General features: G+C 48.9%; 1 protein-coding gene across 1 annotated transcript in view; it reads left to right on the top strand.

Annotated features, from left to right (window-relative positions):
- LOC135827478 (uncharacterized) overlaps positions 1–20,746 on the top strand; it is a 25,246-nt gene extending 4,500 nt beyond the window's left edge. Inside the window, exons 5-16 of the mRNA XM_065339970.1 lie at positions 741–914; positions 5,408–5,629; positions 6,087–6,260; positions 7,666–7,839; positions 8,352–8,525; positions 9,585–9,767; positions 10,554–10,727; positions 12,054–12,227; positions 12,403–12,549; positions 13,015–13,167; positions 14,730–15,689; positions 17,740–20,746. Coding sequence (XP_065196042.1) covers positions 741–914; positions 5,408–5,629; positions 6,087–6,260; positions 7,666–7,839; positions 8,352–8,525; positions 9,585–9,767; positions 10,554–10,727; positions 12,054–12,227; positions 12,403–12,549; positions 13,015–13,167; positions 14,730–15,689; positions 17,740–19,748 — 4,718 coding nt within the window. The 3' untranslated portion in view covers positions 19,749–20,746. The remainder of the gene's footprint in view (positions 1–740; positions 915–5,407; positions 5,630–6,086; positions 6,261–7,665; positions 7,840–8,351; positions 8,526–9,584; positions 9,768–10,553; positions 10,728–12,053; positions 12,228–12,402; positions 12,550–13,014; positions 13,168–14,729; positions 15,690–17,739) is intronic.
- The last annotated feature ends 448 nt before the right edge of the window (positions 20,747–21,194 follow it).

The following is a 21,194-nucleotide window of genomic DNA, read 5'->3' as shown; positions in this document are numbered from 1 at the left end:
CTTAACGGGGGATGACCTGTACATTGTAGACATCTTTTGTGCAATGCCCTCTCAAGTCTAGTTGCACATCAGCCGCCATATTATCAGATAATATGGCGGATGATGTGCAACTAATTCTATTGTAATTCTGCTAGTGAAGGTTTTCTAGGTGAGTTTTGCCTACGCTCAGCCGGAGGGGAAGACATTGGTTGTCTTTGGTACTGGTTAGGCCTTTGCGCTGGCCGATGAGTTTATTCAAATTTGAATTCAATTTTAAGCGAATGAAGATAAACTACGAAATAGTGGTTGCGACTTCTGATGAGGGGTGAATTCCCCGAAACACTGTGTATTGAGCAGGGAGTGGTGCTTTCTTGCAGGCTTGCCAAGTCGAAGGTTCGATGGACTTCTCGTGTGCTCCGGACTGCAGTCGTGAGTCAGTCAAGTGTCAAGTCGAGTCGGCGGAATGGCGTGAGCTCCAGTGTGGGAGCAAACCCATTCCTAGATGTTAACCTAGTGTGAAGAAGAAGGTGACATCGGTGACACTTGTGGAATTATGTGTTGCTCCCTACGTGGGAGCTCGCGCTCTCCCTGCTAACTTGAATTCCCACTTGACTGACTCGCTACTGCCATCCAGAGCACACGAGCAGTCCATCGAACTTTCTGCTCGGCAAACCGTCAAGAAAAGATGAACTAGGTGGACTTGAACTACCGGTAATCAAGCTGTCCTTGTTCTTGGCTTGCAATCTCCTGTCCCCGTGCAGTCATCAGCTGTGGCGTTCTCGTTGCCCCGCCAGGCGGATCGGTGAGCTTCAACCAGACGACGTACGGGAGCAGCGCGTGGTACTCGTGTGATCCCGGCTACAACATGTCCGGATCGGCAACTAGCACATGCCTTGCCAATAGTACCTGGTCGGCAAAACCTCCGACATGTGAAAGTGAGTCGCCGCTACTGCAAGTACAGTCAAACCTCTTTAGGACGAACATCAAGGGACCGATGATGTTTGTTCGCAATAACAGGAGTTCTTCTTATCCATGTGTTTTACCCAGTGAATACACAGGGTTTATCCAATACAGTTACGAATACTAGTTCTTCTTGGGCAAACATTTGTCTTATCAGTCTTCTTCCTAACGAGGTTTCACTGTGGATACTAGCGGGCATTTAAGATTCCTCTGGCGTGTTTTTGGTGCATCCACTGTAGCATACAGTGACATCTGGTGTACTGTAAGCGACCTCTGGTTTTAGCGACCACCTGCTCTTAACGACCGCTTTTCCATGCACGGACTGTTCTGCACAGAAACGGTGGGACCTGGTTCTAAAGACCAGCTGGCTTTAACGACCGCGTTTGCTTGCACGGACTGTTCTACTTAGGAACTGTGGGACCTGGTTCTAAAGACCGGCTGGCTTTAACGACCTCCTTTGCTTGCACCGTTGCAACTCAGAAAAATAAAAACCGTTAATAAAAACTTCTCAGCCCAATACAAGCACAGCCATTCAGCGCAATAAAACGGCTCAGCAAACTGAATAGGTCTGGGGATGAATCCAGGAGAAATCACACATTGCCACAAAATTAAACGCTGAGCAGAAAATAGGGCAAATTAAAAACACCTTTTTTGGATTCAGAGGACAATGTCTTCTTCATCTCAGCTTTTCCCCCGCTCTTTTTTTAGCTGCAAGGAGAGCTTTTTCTTCTTACGCTGCGGGGTTACATTGAAAGTAACATTGTTGAAACTAGCTCCAGCAGCATTCAGTACGAAAGCAGAGCTATTCGTAGAATCATACAATGGCGTGAGAGAAGCAGAAGACTCGAACTGGCAGCAATACAAAGCACAGAGCAGGGGCAGAAGGGGATTCTTCCTTGCAATCAATTTTTTTCTGACAGCTTGACGGCTTGGACAGGGCTCGTTTTGTCATACGAAGTCAGTGATTTCGGGTTCCTATGCGCAGAAATTTCACAACTTTTCCGATCTTCAACACCGGCTTGCTTCAAATGCACGACAGGTGTGGCACGAATGGAATGATTTAGTGTATTTTCCATGCTAGCCCAGCGGCCTTCAAAATAGACTTCATGAAGCCCTGCAAAAGATTGTGTGATAAGGGACTTTGAACAAACCACGTTGTCTCGCTGTCAGAAATAAGAGAGCCAGAAGGAACCTTAGAGCGTTGGAACAAACGATCTAAATTGGGGTTAAGCCTACCTAAATTCAGCTTCAACACAGCAACTTGGACAGTATCTTGAATAGAGCCGGCTGACTCGAAACATGAACCAGCAACGCCACCTTGATGGTTTTTCGACAAAATCAGTGCGGAGGGTACATGCCTCCTTACCTTCCACAGTTGACAGGACGCGGTCGTTCTTGGTTAGGCGACATTGGATTTCGCCTGCACGCAAGCAGAACTTGCCGGTCACGTGAAACCAAACGTAGTAGGTCAGCTTGCGCGGGTCCCTCGTCTCAAGAATGTCGTCAAAGAACTCATCAAGCTTCTACCATTCTGGATTTGTTGATACTTGGCTTGTGCTTGACGGATGGTTCCTCCCCCTGACGCTTCTTCTCCTTCAGCAGCCCATCAAGAAGCTTATTGCAGCGTTGAAACTCCGGTGACGAGTACAAGTTGACATCATTCCGGATGTTGCCCGAATGTCGATGAATAGCCGCTCTGGCCGCCAAGTAGCTGTTTCTGGTGTACTTGGTACCATCCCTTTTCCTGGCGTCAGCATAAAAACCTTCAACAGGGCCAGCAAAGTCAGTCTTTGAAGCGTTTTTTTTTAATCTCAAGGGGACTTTCCCTCTCTTCATTGTATTGTTCAAAGGCGCACATCCAGAAATCAGTAGCAATAACGGCGTTTTGGGGGGTCCTCTCGTCTATTAGCTCTTGTTGCTCCTCAGCAGTTGAAGTCGCAAAGACCCTCGTTCTCTTCGCCGCAGGTTCAGCAGAGGTCTGATCGTCACCTGTCTCCATCGTTGCTCGAGGCAGAAGAAAGGGTGAAGAAGGAGAGCATGCGCACTTTGTAGAAACTGATTTTTGCCATCTGGGACCTATGCCTTTGCAGTGCACAAACCCTCCAAACCAGTGCCCATGGTGAGTATTGCACGACCTCCTCCCCCCCCCCCCTCCCCTCCCCTCTCCCCTCCCCCCCCCCCCCCTGGTAGTTGACCTGAAGGAAAACAAAGTTGTAGGGTCGATAGAGTAGACACCGATTTTGCCATTTGGAAACTATACCCTACCCTGGTCTTGCTTGCAGTGCAGTGTACAAACCTGGGAGTACCACTGTACCAGTCGACACAGCCGTAGTATTTCAAGACCCCCCCCCCCCCCCCCCTAGGCGCGATCGCATGGTTAAAAGTCGCAAGGTGCCACAGGCTTAATTTGTAGGGTCATGGAGTACATAGCCAAGAAACTGATTTTGCCTTTTGTTAGCTTTGCCTCGGTCTTGATTGCAAAGTACAAACCATGGAGTAGATCTACGAGTCGTAGTACAGTCAGACCTCGCTTATCCGGTCCTCTTTTATCCGGATCCCTTGCCATCCGGAAGAAAATAGCTGGTTACAGATTTACAGCATACGTGATGCATCTAACATAACTGGTGTTCGGTTATCCGGTTCCCTCGCCTATCCGGATTTTTTTGTGGAAAACAGATGTGTGCGGTTAAGCGAGGTCTGACTGTATATCAAGACCCCCTATGTGCTATTACCTAACCCCCCCCCAAGAGTGTGCAACTCCTGATACCCATTCTATTGGGTACGCCGATGACGAAAACTCACATCACGTGGTGCAGTGTCGCAGTAACTGTTGTACGTTTCCAGCCCGTTTTTAGCGAGCAGCGGAGTAATAAAAAAAGCACTCTCTGTCAGAAACTCACTGCGGGTATGCAAATCCCCAGCATGATCATGGCAGATGTTCAGATTGCGCGCACGCTATCCTTCGTTTGTACATAGTACGAACGTATCTGAGACATGTGATGTGAGTTTTCGCCGTTGGAGACTCCATATGCAGAGTTGCGCACTTTTTTTTGGGGGGGGGGGGGGGGCGCCCAGGGTTATACTCTTGTTATTACTTGTATGGTCCCAAACATGTAAAAGAAAAATCGCAAAATGCCGCAGGTTTCAACCACACCGTACTGCAACAGAGTACACGTGTTGTAAGATTACTGCTACATCTCCACAGGCTTCATTTCGACCACACATAATGCACTTCAGCAGAGTTGTAAGATTACTACTTCAAGTACTACATCTATCTTTTGAAACAACAGATCATAACTACTAAACAAATGTGAAAGGGCCGTACCTATTCCCAGTGAGTGTCAATTTCTGAAAATGCTGTTCTATGGTGGATATAAACCCAATATAAGGGCATGATCGATTGGGCGAATCCAGAGCAAGTGCGCCCTGAGTGAGCGTGATCGTTTGGTCGAATCCGGAGCAGGTGTACTTGGAGTGGAATCCGACCACACCGGCCCCCGCACCCGGAGTGGCTTGAGTGGAAATGGACTTTGCCGTTTTTGGCAGCCTTCACAGAATCTTTGTACGTTATGCGTACAATACTACATTTTTGCGTACTACACCCTTGTTTTGTTCGATTGGCCCAGCGTTGCTCGGACCACACCGCCTGCTCGCACTCTATCCAGATTCGCCAATCGATGACACCCTAAGACTCGCCTTCGGTTGTATGACTTATAAAAACGTATCTCGGCTGCGCCTCTGTTTTTATGCAAGTTTTTATAAGTCGTAAAACCTCAGGCCCGTCTTATATTGGATACTTATTTAAAATTATTAAAAAAATGATTTGAAGTTTTTTTAGTTTGGGTTTGAAAATCTTTATTTTACACATGCATTCTTCTGATTTCTTCGCCAGTGTATGTTGTATTGAAAAAAATAAAATAAAGTAAATTATCGTGTCCGTTCCCGAAGGAAACTACGACGGCCGCTAACACCCGATAACCCTAGCGGCAGATGCAGCGCTTAACGGTGGGGGTGAATGGATAAGTCTCACAACCATTGGCACAAGTGCCGAAAACAACCCCATTAGCTGCATCCATGTACCCCTTGCGCCTGGCCACAAGTTCCCAGTCGACTGTGGGTAGCAGCACGGCTGGAAAAACCGCTCCCAAGCAGGACATGAACCAGGTACCTCTCGTATCTCAATCATGGTCTTTGACCAACCCACTGTGCCTGCCTGGTCATTGCATTTTAATCCATTGTGTTAATTTTTGCCCGTAAAAGAGGCTTATATACTAGTCGTAGAAAAAGGGTTGCCTGATGATTGCGAGAGCATGAAACTGGAAGCAGCAGCAAACAAGCCTTGATTGTGCTTGTTGTTCTGTTCTGTAGAAAAAAGAAGAAAAAGTTATACCGGTAATGCTGCTGATTGGGATAGGTGGACTGATGTGGATTTTTGTGCATTTGCCTCATTTTAAATTCTCCCGCGCAGTTGTGAAATGTTCCCACCCTGGCATAGGCTGGCACTCAACGGTACGCAGTGTTGGTGGTAGCGGTGGTGGTGGTGGCGGTGGCGGCGGCGGTGGTGGTGGGCCGTTTACGTACGGCACAGAATTACGGTATGGTTGTGATGTCGGTTACACTCTCGTTGGGTCGAGTAGCCTGCGGTGCACGGCTCAAAGGACGTGGTCTCGCGCCGTCCCAGTGTGTGTAGGTAAGCCTGTGTGTATACCTCTGTGTGTGTGTGTGTGTGAGAGTGTGTGTGTGTGTGTGTGTGTGTGTGTGTGTGTGTGTGTGTGTGTGTGTGTGAGTGTGTGTGTGTGTGTGTGTGTATATCTGTGTGTGTGTTTATCTGTGTGTGTGTGTGTGTGTGTGTGTGTGTGTCTGTGCACATGGTTGTGTATGTGTATGTATGTGCGCATGCACTATACTTGTACCACGGTTTGCTGTTACGTTCATCGGCACATCAAAACCAGACAGCATAATTATTATCCTACCTGTGGTGTTTGGACGGAAGGCGCAAACAACCGTAGATTCCAGTTAGCTATCTCTTGTCATTCTTCATTCCATTTGGCCTAAGCGAAGACCAGCCAAGCTTGTTTGGCGATGTCAACGCGAACAGGCTGCTGCTGCTGATGATATCTCTTGTTTGCATTCTGCTTTTTCTACAGTGAACGTGTGTTCAGATCCGGGAGCTCTCAGCAATGCTTCGCGGGTTGTCTACGGTCTCGAGTACGGGCACAACATCACGTTCCGCTGTGACCCAGGGTTCAATATGAGCGGCAGTGGATCTCTCGAGTGCTACGCCAACCAGACCTGGTCTTATCCTCTACCAGTATGCACACGTAGGTACATGAGTTTTGTTCTTTTCGACACGAAATTCCCAGTCACCCCGCCGCTCCACAATGCACTGTCAGCCAACACGTTTGTTATGCCTTCACGCACGTACTTACGTTACACACACACGCACTCACACACGCTCACATACACACGTGTGCACACACATATATACACACATACACACATACACACATACACACACACACACACACACACACACACACACACACACACACACACACACACACACACACACACACACACACATGCACCTAGTATGACAACACTTCCGCTTTAAGCGTTGTGAAGATATAACTTATAATCGGGAAAACACTTTTGGTACTTTTCCCACGCTTTTTCTTTGCATTATACTCCCCGTATACCTTGAGTGGGCAGAATCAAGCCGCCGCATTTCCCCGAATATATGTTGCACCTCTTTTTATCTACACTTATGATCCTTGAGGGCGGTGGCGTTCCTACGGATGTGGAAAGCTAAGTCGAACCGGGCATAATTCGAATCGTGATTTTTTTACACTATTATACTTATATAAAACATAGCTAATTGTCCAGAAACTCCAACGCAGCCACTCACATTTAAGAAACTTCACTTCAAAACTTCACTTCTTCACTCCAACCTCCAAAACGGTCTCTTTACTGCGAATCAAATCAAATTTGAATTACCAAATTATCGGGCCTGGCCCTTCATTAGGATAATAAAAATAGCCAAACTTCGCTCTATAAGTTGCTGTGTTTTGACTTTTTCCCATTATTCCCGGTACTTACCCATGATGAGAAGGGAACGAATATGTTCGGATACTAAACAACTGGCTTCGCTGGACTGCTTTGATTGCGTCGGTGCTGGCACCTTTTATTTAGTGCTGAAACGATTATATCGATTACTCGTTACTTCCTGGATAAGAAATAGATCGAACGGTTATTTCGATTTTATCGGCTAAACGAGTAGAATGGTACTTATGCTCGGTACGGGATTTCCCCCCTTTTGGGGTCGCACAAAGCGGGCATGCATCGAAAGTGTCGCGAGTACAACACGAATATGTACATACAGTAACATGTACTGAGACCAAAAATCCTTCTCGTAACTCCAAGTTTCGTGTTTAAAAAAAAACACTCATCGTGTGGTAAGCTCTGCCTCTTTTTGAGGTAGTGAGCACTGTTTGCAGCGAAGACTACAGACACTTTATGTAACATGTACCCCCCCCCCCCCCCCCTCTCCCCCCCCGCCGAAGTCGCAACCACTACTTTGTACTGATGTAGTTACAATAATAATCGTTTAGCCGATCTGCCGATCGTTATGGTATCAACAAAGCCACTAAGGAAAAAACGTAATCGTTTCAGCACTACTTTTTTTTCGAAACTAACATTCTCCCATGTGTTCTTCTCCCTACTCAGGAATCACGTGTCCGTTTGACGCAGTTGCCAATGGCTCAGTACGATACAGCGATGGATTGTTCTTTAACAGCACAGCACTGTTCGCCTGTGACTTTGCGTTTCTGCTGAATGGCACGCAGTCCAGCACATGCTTGGGCAGCGGCCAGTGGTCGAGGGAATTCCCCACATGTCAACGTGAGTACATGTAGAATTCCCTGCTGGTATATATTTTTTTTCTCGTTTTTTACATCAGTATGGCAACTTTTTTATTTGTCCAAATGACAAGAAAATGGTAAGAAGAACATGGGAATGGAACTTTATTTTTTTAAAATTTTTAACACAGCCCTACTGCAAAACAGGTGAACTATGCTGTGAAACACGAATGAGGCATGATCAGGACATAATTATGGCAGCTGAAATGGTCGCAAAAGTATGCAACCCTATTTCTACCAATAGTTTGCGTACAGACATATCCGAGGATGGAGTAAAGTTTGCACATCCGCGTCACCACCGCCTACACATTATTGTGTTGAGAAACACAACCAGCTTGGGAAATTTCATTGTGCCAGGCCATCACCATGCCTAATTATACCAGAGTGGGATGTGATGAAGTGAATGTACTCGATGCGTTTCTTGCCTTAATCACTGTTTTCCTTCGGCCACTTGAAACTTGCTTTCGTGTTTATGTGCCATTTTCGCTTCTCCAGTTGCTACGTGTGCCTTGCCTAGGGCACCCGTGAACGGTTCACGCTACGTGCAAGGCCTCGAGTTCCAGCAGAACGTTACGTTTTCCTGCGACGACGGTTTCCTGCTGAGTGGCACGGCCACGCTGACGTGCACTTCACGCGAAGTCTGGTCTCACCGAATACCACAATGCCATCGTAAGTTTTCCAAATAGCCAGTATAAACTGTGCATGGTTCGCGACGTAATGATGTTGGCTAGTTTCACGAGAAGAGCGCAACGCGATTATAACTCGGCATGAAATCGACTTTCAACCGTGGATGTATGTATGTATGTGGCCACAGTTCAGGCCCGTCGCACCGACTTTGGAGGTGGGGCGGCCATGGAAGGGTGGCCCTCCCCCGGGAAAAAATTCAAAAATTGAAGCCAATTGCAAGCATTTCCGGGCATTTGGTGCCATTTCAATGTAACTACAATGAAAGACTTTTGATTCTGCAATAAACCACGATCAGGGACACAGATTCTTCATTATTTGCCACGCTTGGGCTGATCTGCGATCATCGCGCTTTGTTGCAGTGTACTCCAAAAAAAACGGCCAAAAAGGTGGGGCGGCCCCAGCCGCCCCGGCTGTGAGGGCCTTGCAGTTCTCTGCGAACAGTTGCCATCCCAAACTTGCTGGTTATGAGAAATTGCTGTAATGTTTTTTTGACGCGAGTATTGGGTGGTTTACAGTACGTGATCACATGTGAAGACACGTGAGCACACCAGAGTGGGGTGGTGTGTCTTTTGGTAGCGGAGAGAGGATAAGGAGAGAGAGAGAGAGAGAGAGATCCTGTGTTCACGTTTGTGAAGGTGTTCCGTGCTTGTCAGTGATCTCCCCCGCCTTTGTTTGTTTGCTCTAAGCTTGCAGTGTGACAGTTTGCAAGGTATCGTGCCCATGCACAGCAGGCACAACACCGTCTTCTTGTCACTATCCCTTTTACTAGTAGTTAAAGCAGATGTGTGTGTGTGTGTGTGTATGTGTATGTGTGTGTGTATATGTGTGTGTGCGTATGTGTGTGTGTGTGTTTGAGCATGTGTATGTGTATGTGTGTGTGTGTGCATGTGTGCGCGTGTGTTTACACGTGTGTGTGTGTGTACACGTGTGTGTGTGTGTGCACGTGTGTGTGTGTGTGTGTGTGTGTGTGTGTGTGTGTGTGTGTGTGTGTGTGCATGTGTATGTGCGTGTGTGCGTGCATTTATGTTGTTTTGCTTGCAGGCATCACATGCAGTGCTCCTGATCCGCTGCGACATGGCTATCGTGCAGTACAGCCCAACGCTGCTCTGTATTACAATGACACAGTGGTATCATCATGTATCCATGGTTACTATCTTGATGGGCCGGCAGTGAGCACGTGTGTGGGAGACGGGTACTGGGAGCCCGACAACCAAACATGCAAAAGTACCCCTGCTTGATGTGTGTGTGTGTGTGTGTGTGTGTGTGTGTGTGTGTGTGTGTGTGTGTGTGTGCGCGCGTGTGTGTGTGTGTGTGTGTGTGTGTGTGTGTGTGTGTGTGTGTGTGTGCATGTGTGTGTGTGCGCGTGTGTGTGTGCTTGCGTGCTTGGGTGCAAGTGCATAAATGGCAAATGTGTATGTCCGTGCACGAATGTATCTGTACACATGTTTCAAATTTTTTATCCTCGCGATAGCGAGTGGCAACTAAGAGATAAGCGTGGTTTGAGGGAAAGATGCATACATTGAACATAGCAATAACAGTACGAAGTAGTAGTTGCGACTTCGGCGATGATTTGTAATAGCAATAACCAAATAATAAAAAAAACAGTGTCGTGACAATGGTGTTTGTCCAGCTTCAATCCAGACGCGGGTACAGAAAGCTCGGGCATATCACTCATCATCCATAGAAAAAGTATTTATTCTTCAGTCACGAATATCACTGATGAATGTGACTCGAAAACAGATTCTGGTAAAAAAACCTTTTGAGACTTCTGTTGTGTGATGATGACCGTGGAACATGTTCTATTTTTTTCTGTTGTAAATAATCGTGAGTCCTAGAGTTTCCGAACCGATTTCATGAGGTCTTCATCAGGGATATACGTCTCAACAATGACTAGCAATGAATAACATTATATACATGTATGCGTGTGGGAACGGGGAATTTAGAGGTTAAGTGCGGAAAAAAGAAGTTCAACGGTCTCTTCTCGTTCACGCCTGGACTTTTTGCTCTCAGATGTTATTTGCCGCGACGCTCCTGGCATACCGGATAACGGCGCCCGAACATTGGCCGGCAAGGCGTATGGCGACGTCGTGACGTACTCCTGTCGTCAGGGTTACCGTCTGAGCGGCGCGTTGACGAGCACCTGCACGCAGCAGGGTACCTGGTCACCGACACCTGTCTGCCTGCGTAAGTACAGTACATCTACAACACATTATTTTCGCTGTAACTTAATTTCAGTTATTTCGGAAAAGAAACCAGGCACTTAAATTAATAAGCTCAGTTGGTTAGAGCATTGCTCGCGAATAGCAAGGTCCCTGGTTCGAGTCCCGGTGGTGTGACTGATGATTTTTTCTTTCTTTGAATATCTGGCTTGCAAGTGTTGAGTTTCGGAGAGAAAAGAGCAGTACGTGGCATGTGGCCTCTGATTTCCTTAAACCTAAATTTAGATTTAAAAAATACACGTACATGATACTATAGGTACTGGGAAAGCTGCTCACCTAATGCTACATCACTGAAACCTGGCAGGTCCCTGCTAGCGAAAATTTACTACGCCTAAAATTACATGCTATGCCTACTGTACAGTCGGTGCATAGCCATCAATCACTGCTGTGACATCCTTAGCACACCGACATTCCTCACAATTCTTGACGCAATCCGCACCCAGTCCCCGGATAAATACCACGCCGGCATACCATGTGCATGTCTGTCCATTGCTTCCAGTGCATGCGTGGCAATACAGTCAGACCTCGCTTAACCGCACACATCCGTTTCCGCAAAATATCCGGATAGGCGAGGGAACCGGATAATCGAACACGCATTCTGTATGTATGCATGGCATAAGCTGTAAATCGGTAACCAACGGCCTTCTCCCGGATGGCGAGGGATCCGGATAAAAGAGGACCGGATAAGCGAGGTCTGACTGTATCGGCATAGCTGGTGGGTACATCAGTTAGGCCTTGGCACGTAGGCAATGACACAACGACTACTTGACCAGGAGTGCAACATGCATGTCTTGCCTCCGCCATTGCTACAACAAAAGCAGCTACTAAATCGTGGCCAAAGAAATCCAACCCGCTTGCCGAAAGCAGGGCCAAGGCTCATGTGGCCCTTGCGGCCTTCCAGTGGGTTTTTGGCCTGTGCATGATGCAATGGAAGTGGAAGCGCGGCGCACTACTTTGACTCGTTGGTCGGATGTCTTTGGCCACGACTGTGCATTCGAGTTATCAAACAGCTCTGCTAAATCCAGCTCCAACCCAAGATATCCATGTACAGTCAGACCTCGCTGAACTGCACACAACCGTTTCCATAACAAAATATCCGGATAGGCGAAGGAACCGGACAATCGAACACACAATCATTCTGTGTGTATGCATGCCATGTGCTGTAAATCGGTGACCAGCGATTTTCTACCGGATGGCGAGGGTTGCGGATAAAAGAGGACGGGATAAGCGAGGTCTGACTGTATTACTGGCAGTAATTCTTGTTTGTGTGTTCACTCTGTTGCTGCCGCAGCAATCCAATGCACTGACCCGGCTCCTCCGAGCAACGGCATTCGCTTGCTGAACGGCACGTCGGTGGGCAGCGTGGTACAGTTCTTCTGCAACGCCGGGTTCTTTCTCGTCGGCCGTCAGGTACGCACCTGCTTGATCAACGGCAGCTGGTCCATAGCACCGGCCGCTTGTCATCGTAAGTGGTAGCAGCAGCCGCTTGTCATCGTAAGTGGTAGCAGCAGTTTTTGTTTTAAACGCGGATGGAGAGCCGAGGATTACAATTTAAAAAAAGAGGGCTTTGTGTGATGTGATTGAAATGGAAACGCGGCGCTACTTTTGGTTCGCTCGTTAATCTTTCTGTTCTCCTGTAGGTCCTGCCTGCTTGATCAATCCGTGCGCGCACAACGGCACTTGTCAAGCTATGCCGGACGGCTACACATTCCTGTGCAAGTGCGTTGCACAATGGACCGGGCACACATGCAAGCTCGCCGTGGATACAACGGGCGAGGATACAGGAGGTACGGACATTTCTATGTGGAGACAGTCCCTGTGTGTAAAGTGCTGCCCGACAGTTTTAGTCACTGTTCGGGCTGCTGACTATGGTTAGGCTGTGAGCTTGTGTATGTGACAAACATTCTCCTTGTGCGTTATCCCGTCTGTCCACCTGTTTGTGTGTGTGTGTGTGTGTGTGTGTGTTTGTGTGCGTAAGTGTGTGTGGATGTGGACATATTATTATGCACATGTAGATAGCATATCACATGACCATTTCCAGTGACATCACTCAGATCATGTGACATAGCATTCGAATCACATGACCTGCCGCATCAATCCTGTATCGTGAATTGTGATGTGAATCGTGATATGAATTGTGATATATGTGTCAGTATTACATGTAGAAAGTCTAAAAGGAAACTCTGTGCCTCTTCAGCAAGTTCTACAGATCCCCTGCCCGGCATCATCTTCCTTTTCATTCTGTTCTACAGCGAACAAGAACGACAATTTGAAGCCCGAAACGTACATCGCCGCCTCGGCCGGAGGAGCGGTGGCTCTCGTCCTCGCCTTGCTGGTGTTCGCGCATAGGCGACACCGCAACGCCGGCGGTGCATCGTCATCGTCGGCGGCAACAACCTCTGGAAGTATGTACATGTATGGCTGTTCTGCTAGCGCACTCTGTTGCTATGCGGTGGCGTGTCGCTTGGACACCGTAGCCATGCCGACCGTGTACTTGAAGCGCTGACTAAAAACTACCGCATTTCACCGAATATGGGTCGCAGGTTTCCGTGGTAAACGTCGCAGGCAAAGAGGTGGATGGGACTTGCAATAGAGTGTGACAACCTGCTCACCGGGGTGTCACGTATTAAAGCCGGGCGTTTTCCTGTAGAAGCGGATGTCAGGGCTAGGCTTCTATTCACATCAGGAATCTCTGTGTGTCAACACTAAAACCAAGCTTACATGCCGAGAGCGCATCTTAAAAATCAGGCTTGTATTCAAAACAGGGTTCTATTCAAAACAGGGTTCTATTCAAAATCCGGCTTCTATTCAAAACAGGCTTTTATTCAAAACAGGCTTCTATATGAGACAGGCTTTTATGCAAGACACTACAGTATGTGAATATATTGAGACAATATCGCTCAGACGTGAAAGTGGGAGTGTGCCTTCTAATCGCGGAAATACGGTGATGAACAAAGGTCCAGCACTGTAGTTGCACATGGATGACTGTACTAGTACTCTCTGAGTGATCAGCCGTATTGTTAAATTGCAGTCAAAGCTCTTCAGGACGAGCACCCGGGGGCCGGCGGTATTTGTTTGGACTCCGTCTCGACTGGCTTTGCAGGCTTCTACCCCTGGCGTAACTGTCTCTAACTTCCTATGGCCGGTACTCAGATGGGTCAATGTCCCATTGCAGTACAGTCAAATCTGCCGTTAGCGACCTCTGCTGTAAGCGACCATCTACCGTTAGCGACCGATTTTCCGTGCACCGACGGTTTCACACACAAACTGATCTGTCCAGACTCCAGAGCGACCATCTGCTGTGCGCGACCAGCGACCGCGATTTCATGCATGGTGGCTGCATTCAAATCTGCTGTAAGCGACCGCGACCCAGGTTCAGTCAGGTGCGAAACTGTACTTGCCAGTGTGCTGTCAACTGCAAAGTGTGAAAATGCGCTGTCTTGCAAGTGCGATCGACTGGCGCCTGGCCTGTACTGAGGCTGTGCTGTAGCTCTCAAGTCCAGGCAGTGTCGATCTACTGTCGTGTCGCATACGCGTACTATACGAGTATGGTCGTCGTTGAATATCCAATAAAATGATATTAAAAATCACATTATTCTTGTCGATTTGAGGACATGGAAGCATATACCTGGTATGCCGGATTTACCATACATCTGCCGTAAGAGACCATCTGCCGTAAGCGACCGCTTTTTCTTGCACCAAGGGGCGGTCGCTTACGACAGATTTGACTGTACTGACTTTCACTCACCTTCAGATGCTGGCTGTAGTGTGAATCTAGCTGATTTCCTTTCTCGTGTGTTTGTGCTTGCGGATACGGATATTTGTGAGTTTGCGCGTGTGCTTGCGTATTTGCTTGCGTGTGTGTCTGACTGTGTGTGTGTGTGTCTATGTGTGTGTGTGTATGTGTGCATGTGTGTGCATATGCATATGTGTGTGCACATGTTTGCTCTTCTGTGTTGTTTCCCAGATGTCGTCAAAGTGGAGAGCAGACGGCGGCTTGGCAAAGGCCAGCTGACTATCGACACTGACGTGTTCGAGTACTCGGACAACACTCTAAGCACAGGCGATCGCGTGATAGAGGTAGCCGGCCGCAGCATGGTCATCGGGCGCGGCAAGTGGGGATCGCAGATGCACGTCTACGACAACAGCTCGGCCGTGGACGACGACTGGAGCTCGGTGGATTCTGCGCAGCCCGGCACCGGATATGTAGCATCCGGTCATGTGACAGCAGGTCATGTGACATCCGGCCATGTGACAGCCAGACATCCTGGTAGCAATGTACAGGAGAGGAAAGCTAGATCGGGCGCACTACCGGTTAGCTCGTTGGCGCGGCAGCCGGCGGCGGACGACACTTACGAACTGGACGTGCACCGGTACTCGGCGCCTCCTAAGCGCCCTGGCTCGGGTGACGATGATTTCCCTGCTGATGACCCGTCTGTGTGTGCGTTGGATGTCGTGGTGTCCCCGAAGGACGCCGGCAGCAACGGTGAGCTGCTCTACGACCATGGTGGTCTGTGTATCCTCTCCAGCGACTTGTCCGCCCAAACCGACGTCACCATGTCGGACAATGGATCGCTGAAGAACAGCGGCGCGTATTCGCGACACACAGCCGGTAATCGGGCGTGCATGAACGAAGCCGCGGGTGCTGTCTCGGCGCAGCATCGTGAAGCTGGTGGTCAGATGTATGACGACAACAACGGCATGGAGGGGAACATTGTGGCCACCTGCTCCGCCGAGAGCATCAGCGTAGTGCCAGCCGCCGCACCGCCCGTCCTGCCCACTAGCACGCACGGGAAACTGACTACAGTCCCCTTCTCTCCTGTGAGAACGGATTCTGCTGCTTGCGGTGCAGCGGCAGCGAGTGCTCCAGGCGGTGGACAACAGAACAGGGCAAGCTCTGAGCAAACGTCAGCCACCACTGTAAAGGGTGAGTTTAAAATGACCCCCCCCCCCCCCCTTAGGCTGGGTGGTTTCGGCCCTGTGTGTATGTTGATTAGTGCTGAAACGAGTACGCCGAGTACTCGAGTACCCGCTCGTTGAGTACTCAACTCGATATCAAAAAAAGGACTCGATACTCAATAAAAAAATAAAAAAGTAAAAAATACTTAATAGCGACGTACACGACCGCGGATCCGGTACACGAACGCGTAGTGTCTACTCACCTACACGTTTTTGTACACTACTGATTACTCTACTCGTCTACTGCACTGTCTGTAGTACCGGTACATGTGCCTGGACTAGGCTGTAGCAAAAGTCGAACAGGAATACAAAAGTGTATACGTGTGTGCGCTTGACAAGCGCATGTATACGTAGCTAGGCTCGGACATATTTTGAATATTCTCTCGCTTTTCTGTTTACTGACAGACATGCATATGCGCATGTGTGCTTATGGAGTACTCGATACTCACTCGATTGTGACAGTACCTGCTTGATAGTGTCAGTACTCGATAGTGACAGTGCTCGATAGTGACAGTACTCGATAGTGACAGTACTCGATAGTGACAGTACTCGATAGTGACAGTACTCGATAGTGACAGTACTCGCTCCATAGCGACAGTACTCGATAGTGACAGTACTCGCTAGTGACAGTACTCGCTAGTGACAGTACTCGATAGTGACAGCACTCGATAGTGACAGTACTCGCTCGATAGTGACAGTACCCGATAGTGACAGCACTCGATAGTGACAGTACTCGATAGTGACAGCACTCGATAGTGACAGTACTCGCTCGATAGTGACAGTACCCGATAGTGACAGCACTCGATAGTGACAGTACTCGATAGTGACAGCACTCGCTCGATAGTGACAGTACTCGATAGTGACAGCACTCGATAGTGACAGTACTCGCTAGTGACAGTACTCGCTAGTGACAGTACTCGATAGTGACAGTACTCGATAGTGACAGTACTCGATAGTGACAGTACTCGCTCGATAGTGACAGCACTCGCTCGATAGTGACAGTACTCGCTCGATAGTGACAGTACTCGCTCGATAGTGACAGACTGTACCCGATAGCGACAGTACTCGCTCGATAGTGACAGTACTCGATAGTGACAGCACTCGATAGCGACAGCACTCGATAGTGACAGTACTCGATAGTGACAGTACTCACTCGATAGTGACAGTACTAGCTGATAGGGTACTCTTTTCAGCACTAATGTTGATAACTTGACTAGCTTCCTGGCATTCTCGAATCCTCTTTTTGCATGTTTGGTCATGTCTGCTTGCGTACTACTGTACATAGTAAAAGCTGTGAGTAATGACCACCGTACCTACTGAGCAGCTTGGTACCACAGACCACTTCGCCGGGCACGTACGGTCTCGCATTCATATTACAGTATGGTTATGCGGTGCAAACCTCTAACTAAGGACCACCTGCCACCTTTAAAACCAATTTCTCTGGCCGCAAGGGGTGGTCGTTACTCGTTAATTCCAGGTTTTACTGCAATAGTATTTCGCTCCTGCTCTTGCAGTAGTTGAGCGCTCTTATAATTATGGGATAGTGCCTGTGCAGTTTGCGTTCGGCAGAGCTCACTGACTTGTCAGTTTGAGCACTCTGGCAAGGTATGTTCGGGCCTGGTTTTAATCTGGCTTTGGAAAAATGATTTTTCATTGCTATCAGGTCCGGCTTCATTTTCCCTGTGCTGCGCTGACGAGTCCACGAAGAGCGAAACAGTTCTGTCCGCAGATTGAGCAATTATGATAGTAAAATATGTACCTGTTGAGTCTGCCTCGCTTGCTCACTCTGTCTGTCTGTCCACCGTGTGTGTGTGTGTGTGTGTGTGTGTCTGTCTATATGTATGTGTGTGTGTGTTTCTGTCTGTCTGTCTCTCTGTCTGTCTGTCTCTCTATCTCCATCTCCATCTCTCTCAATCCTTCTATCTGTCTACCTTTCTATAACTATCTTTATTTCTCTGTCTCTCCTGCCCCTTCCCCTTTCCGTGTATCTACGTCCATCTTACTGCACTATCCTGCAGGTGTCTTGAAGATGATGTTCCAGAAACTCCCCTACAGAACCGCCTCCGCTACCACCGCAACATCATACACAATGACGGATACAAAGAAGGTCAGGGCCGACAATGGGTGGGCACCGCAATCCACAGCAGCCGACAAGAGGAAGACAAAGCCAGCGGGCAGCAGTGGTGGCTGGAATTTCATGGACAAGCGACGCGGGTCGGAACTGATCGACCTTCTGGCATTTGCCTCGGAAGGAGACGGAGAACAGACGGCTTCCACCGTGTCGAACATAATAGAAGAAACGATCGTGTGTGTAGCCGACTCACAATCTGATGGCAATCTGTATGAAGACGAGGTGTTCGGCGCAGCTGTCCTCGGCAGAGGCTCGACCTCGGCTCCAGGTGGCCAAGATAAGGTGAACAGGCAGCCGCAGGCGACGAACCAATACCAAAACGGAGGCGACTCGACCACAGCTCTCTACGAAGATGAAGATTTTGGCGCAGCTGTTCTTGGCCTAGGCTGGGGCCCCGTACCAGGCGGTAATGCTGGAAACTCTACGGCGACTTCGTCTGGACTTCAGCAAGGTAAGGTCCTGAACAGGCAGCCGCAGGCAACGAACCAATGCCAAAACGAAGGCGACTCGACCGCAGCTCTCTACGAAGATGAATACTTTGGCGCAGCTGTTCTTGGCCTGGGCTGGGCCTCGGTTCAAAATGGTACCATTAGTGATGCAAACTCCACGACATCCTCGTCTGCGAGGTACACATCTGGACTTCAGCAAGACATTGTGTTGAAAAGGCAGCAGCAGGCGACGAGCCAATACCAAAATGGTGACGACTCGACAGCAGCTCTTTACGAAGAGGAGGATTTTGGTGCAGCGGTCCTTACGCAGGCTTGGGGAAACCAGTACGCAAGCAGGGCAGTCGCTACTGCGGCCAACGCTACGCCTAGCGACTCGACCGCAGCTCTCTACGAAGATGAGGACTTTGGCGCTGCGGTGCTGATGCAGGCTCGGGGAAACCAGTACGCAAGTAGGGTGACCAATGCCGCTGTCGCTACATCACCGCGCCTGCTTCTCCAGGCCACCGTGGTGGAGGACGACACAGCGGTGGGGGCCATCTACGAGGACGAGGACTTTGGAGCTGCCCTGCTCGAATCTGCTCAAGACTATAGCCGAGTTAGTAAAGTTGGTGCTAGCCCCGTTGCTAGGCACGTGCCACAGACACCGCAGCAGCAACAACGACCACCGTGTCTTCTCGGCAACGAAGACAGCCAGAGTTGCTATGGTAACAGCACGCAGGACGATGCCGTCAAGAATGACGCAGGAGAGGAGACGTATGGTGTTGTGGATGCAGTGGATGCAGCAGGCGTATGCGCCGATGAATGCATGTACGAAGATGAAGGCTCCGTTCTAAGTGGTCTTGTTGCTGCACAACACGCAAGAAGCCAATTGCCTAAGAACACAACCGCACTTGATGGGAAGGCAGCCACTGCAAACTCATCATTCAAACCTCCATCATTGTTCCTTGCCAACGACGACAGCCAGAGCTGCTATGGCAACAATACACATGACGACAACACCAGCTGCTATGGAAACACGGAAAACGACAATGCTAGCTGCTATGGAAACACAGAAAATGATGCAACCAGTTGCTATGGAAATATGGATAATGGCAGTTGCTATGGAAACATGGATAATGCAAGTTGCTACGGAAACACGGATAATGCTAGTTGCTATGGAAACACGGATAATGCCAGTTGCTATGGAAATGCGGATAATGCTAGTTGCTATGGAAATGTGGATAACGTCAGTTGCCATGGAAATATGGAAAATGCCAGTTGCTATGGAAACATGGATACTGCCAGTTGCTATGGAAACACAGAGAATGACACTGGCAGTTGCTATGGCAACCTGGGCAGCATAAACAGCTGCAGAGCTAGTTTCCATGGAAATGTGGTGGACAACTCCGCCAGTTGCTATGGCACTGTGCCAAGCGTATCACAAACGAATGCGATTTACGACAATTGACTTGCGTAATTGTTTTGTTGTGTGTCTAGGTCTTGGTGGCGTACGAAGGCCATCCGCTCCCGGACTTTAGAAGAGTTTGTTGCGGGTTCTCCCACTGCTACCATGTGAAACCGTGCAGTAGTCTCGCGTGCCTCCGATAGTCGCCAGCCCGCAGATACAGCTATCTACGCTTAGGGTGCATGAATTTTCGACTGCTTGTATTTGCCGAATTGCCACTGCCCTCCCACCCCCCACCCCACCCCGTGTAGGAGTTCCTAGCTAATCAACCCTGTCGGTGCTGCCCAGTGTCGCCAGCTAAGCAGCCGCGTTGAATCTTTCCTCGAGTCTCATGTTTATACTGATGTCTTTAGTTTAACTTTTATAGAGTATAATATTTCTTCATCAAGCACTACACCCTCACAACGCTCTGTATGGGGCCGAATGCTCTGTACAAGGTCCAATGCTCTGTACAAGGCCGGATGCTCTGTACAAGGTCAAATGCCCTGTACAAAGCCGAATGCTCTGTACAAGGTCGAATGCTGCTGTTTACCTACCCCCTTATTTATTTCTGGTAGTGATAACGAGGTACGAGGAACAGACTAGATCTCGCCACCCGAACTGATCCTCACTAACTGAGTACTTCGAAGCAGCAAGCCCGTTAAGACGGGTATCGCAGCCCGTCCCTTGATATGTGCGCCTAGGGTTGTCTATAGCTTCGCCCCCACCATTAGCACTAGTCCGCCCGTTGAACTCCAGCAACGGTGCAACAACACCATGCATGCTGCTGACTGCATGCTGCTGGGGCCGTTGTCTGCTGCGCCTGTCGTCTTATGTCTTCTCATACACTGGAACAAGGGATCTGATAATTATGTAGTAGCTTTTCCATCGCAAACGCCTGCTCAACCGAGTTGACATGCCCGCTGAGCTCGGTCATTATACGTTTTTTAACTGAATTTACTACTAGTGCATTATGAGGTCATTATAAGTAATAATTTTTCGACTCCAGGATGCGGATGATACCTGTACAGTCAGACCTCGCTTAACCGCACACATCCGTTTTCCACAAAAATGTCCGGATAGGCGAGGGAACCGGATAACCGAACACCAGTTATGTAGGATGCATTGCGTATGCTGTAGATCTGTAACCAGCTATTTTCTTCCGGATAGCGAGGGATCCGGATAAAAGAGGACCGGATAAGCGAGGTCTGACTGTATATCGACCGTATGCGTGGCTGGTCGGCAGCACAGCGTATAGTGCGACACGATCACATGTTTTATGCCTGCATCGCACACACACACACACGCACACACACACACACACACACACACACACACACACCTGATGGTGTACTGAGCGCAGGAATACCGGCACCGGTACTCCAGCTCCGGCTTGCCGTTACGCGTACTCTCCCAGTCCGTGTCTTGCTTGTGCCGGAGTTGCGTTACGCCCTGCTGAACTTGTACATA

This window comes from Sycon ciliatum, chromosome 11 (genome assembly GCF_964019385.1).
Source record: "Sycon ciliatum chromosome 11, ocSycCili1.1, whole genome shotgun sequence".
NCBI classification, from domain to species: Eukaryota; Metazoa; Porifera; class Calcarea; order Leucosolenida; family Sycettidae; genus Sycon; species Sycon ciliatum.
This window is presented reverse-complemented; position numbering and strand designations above follow the sequence as displayed.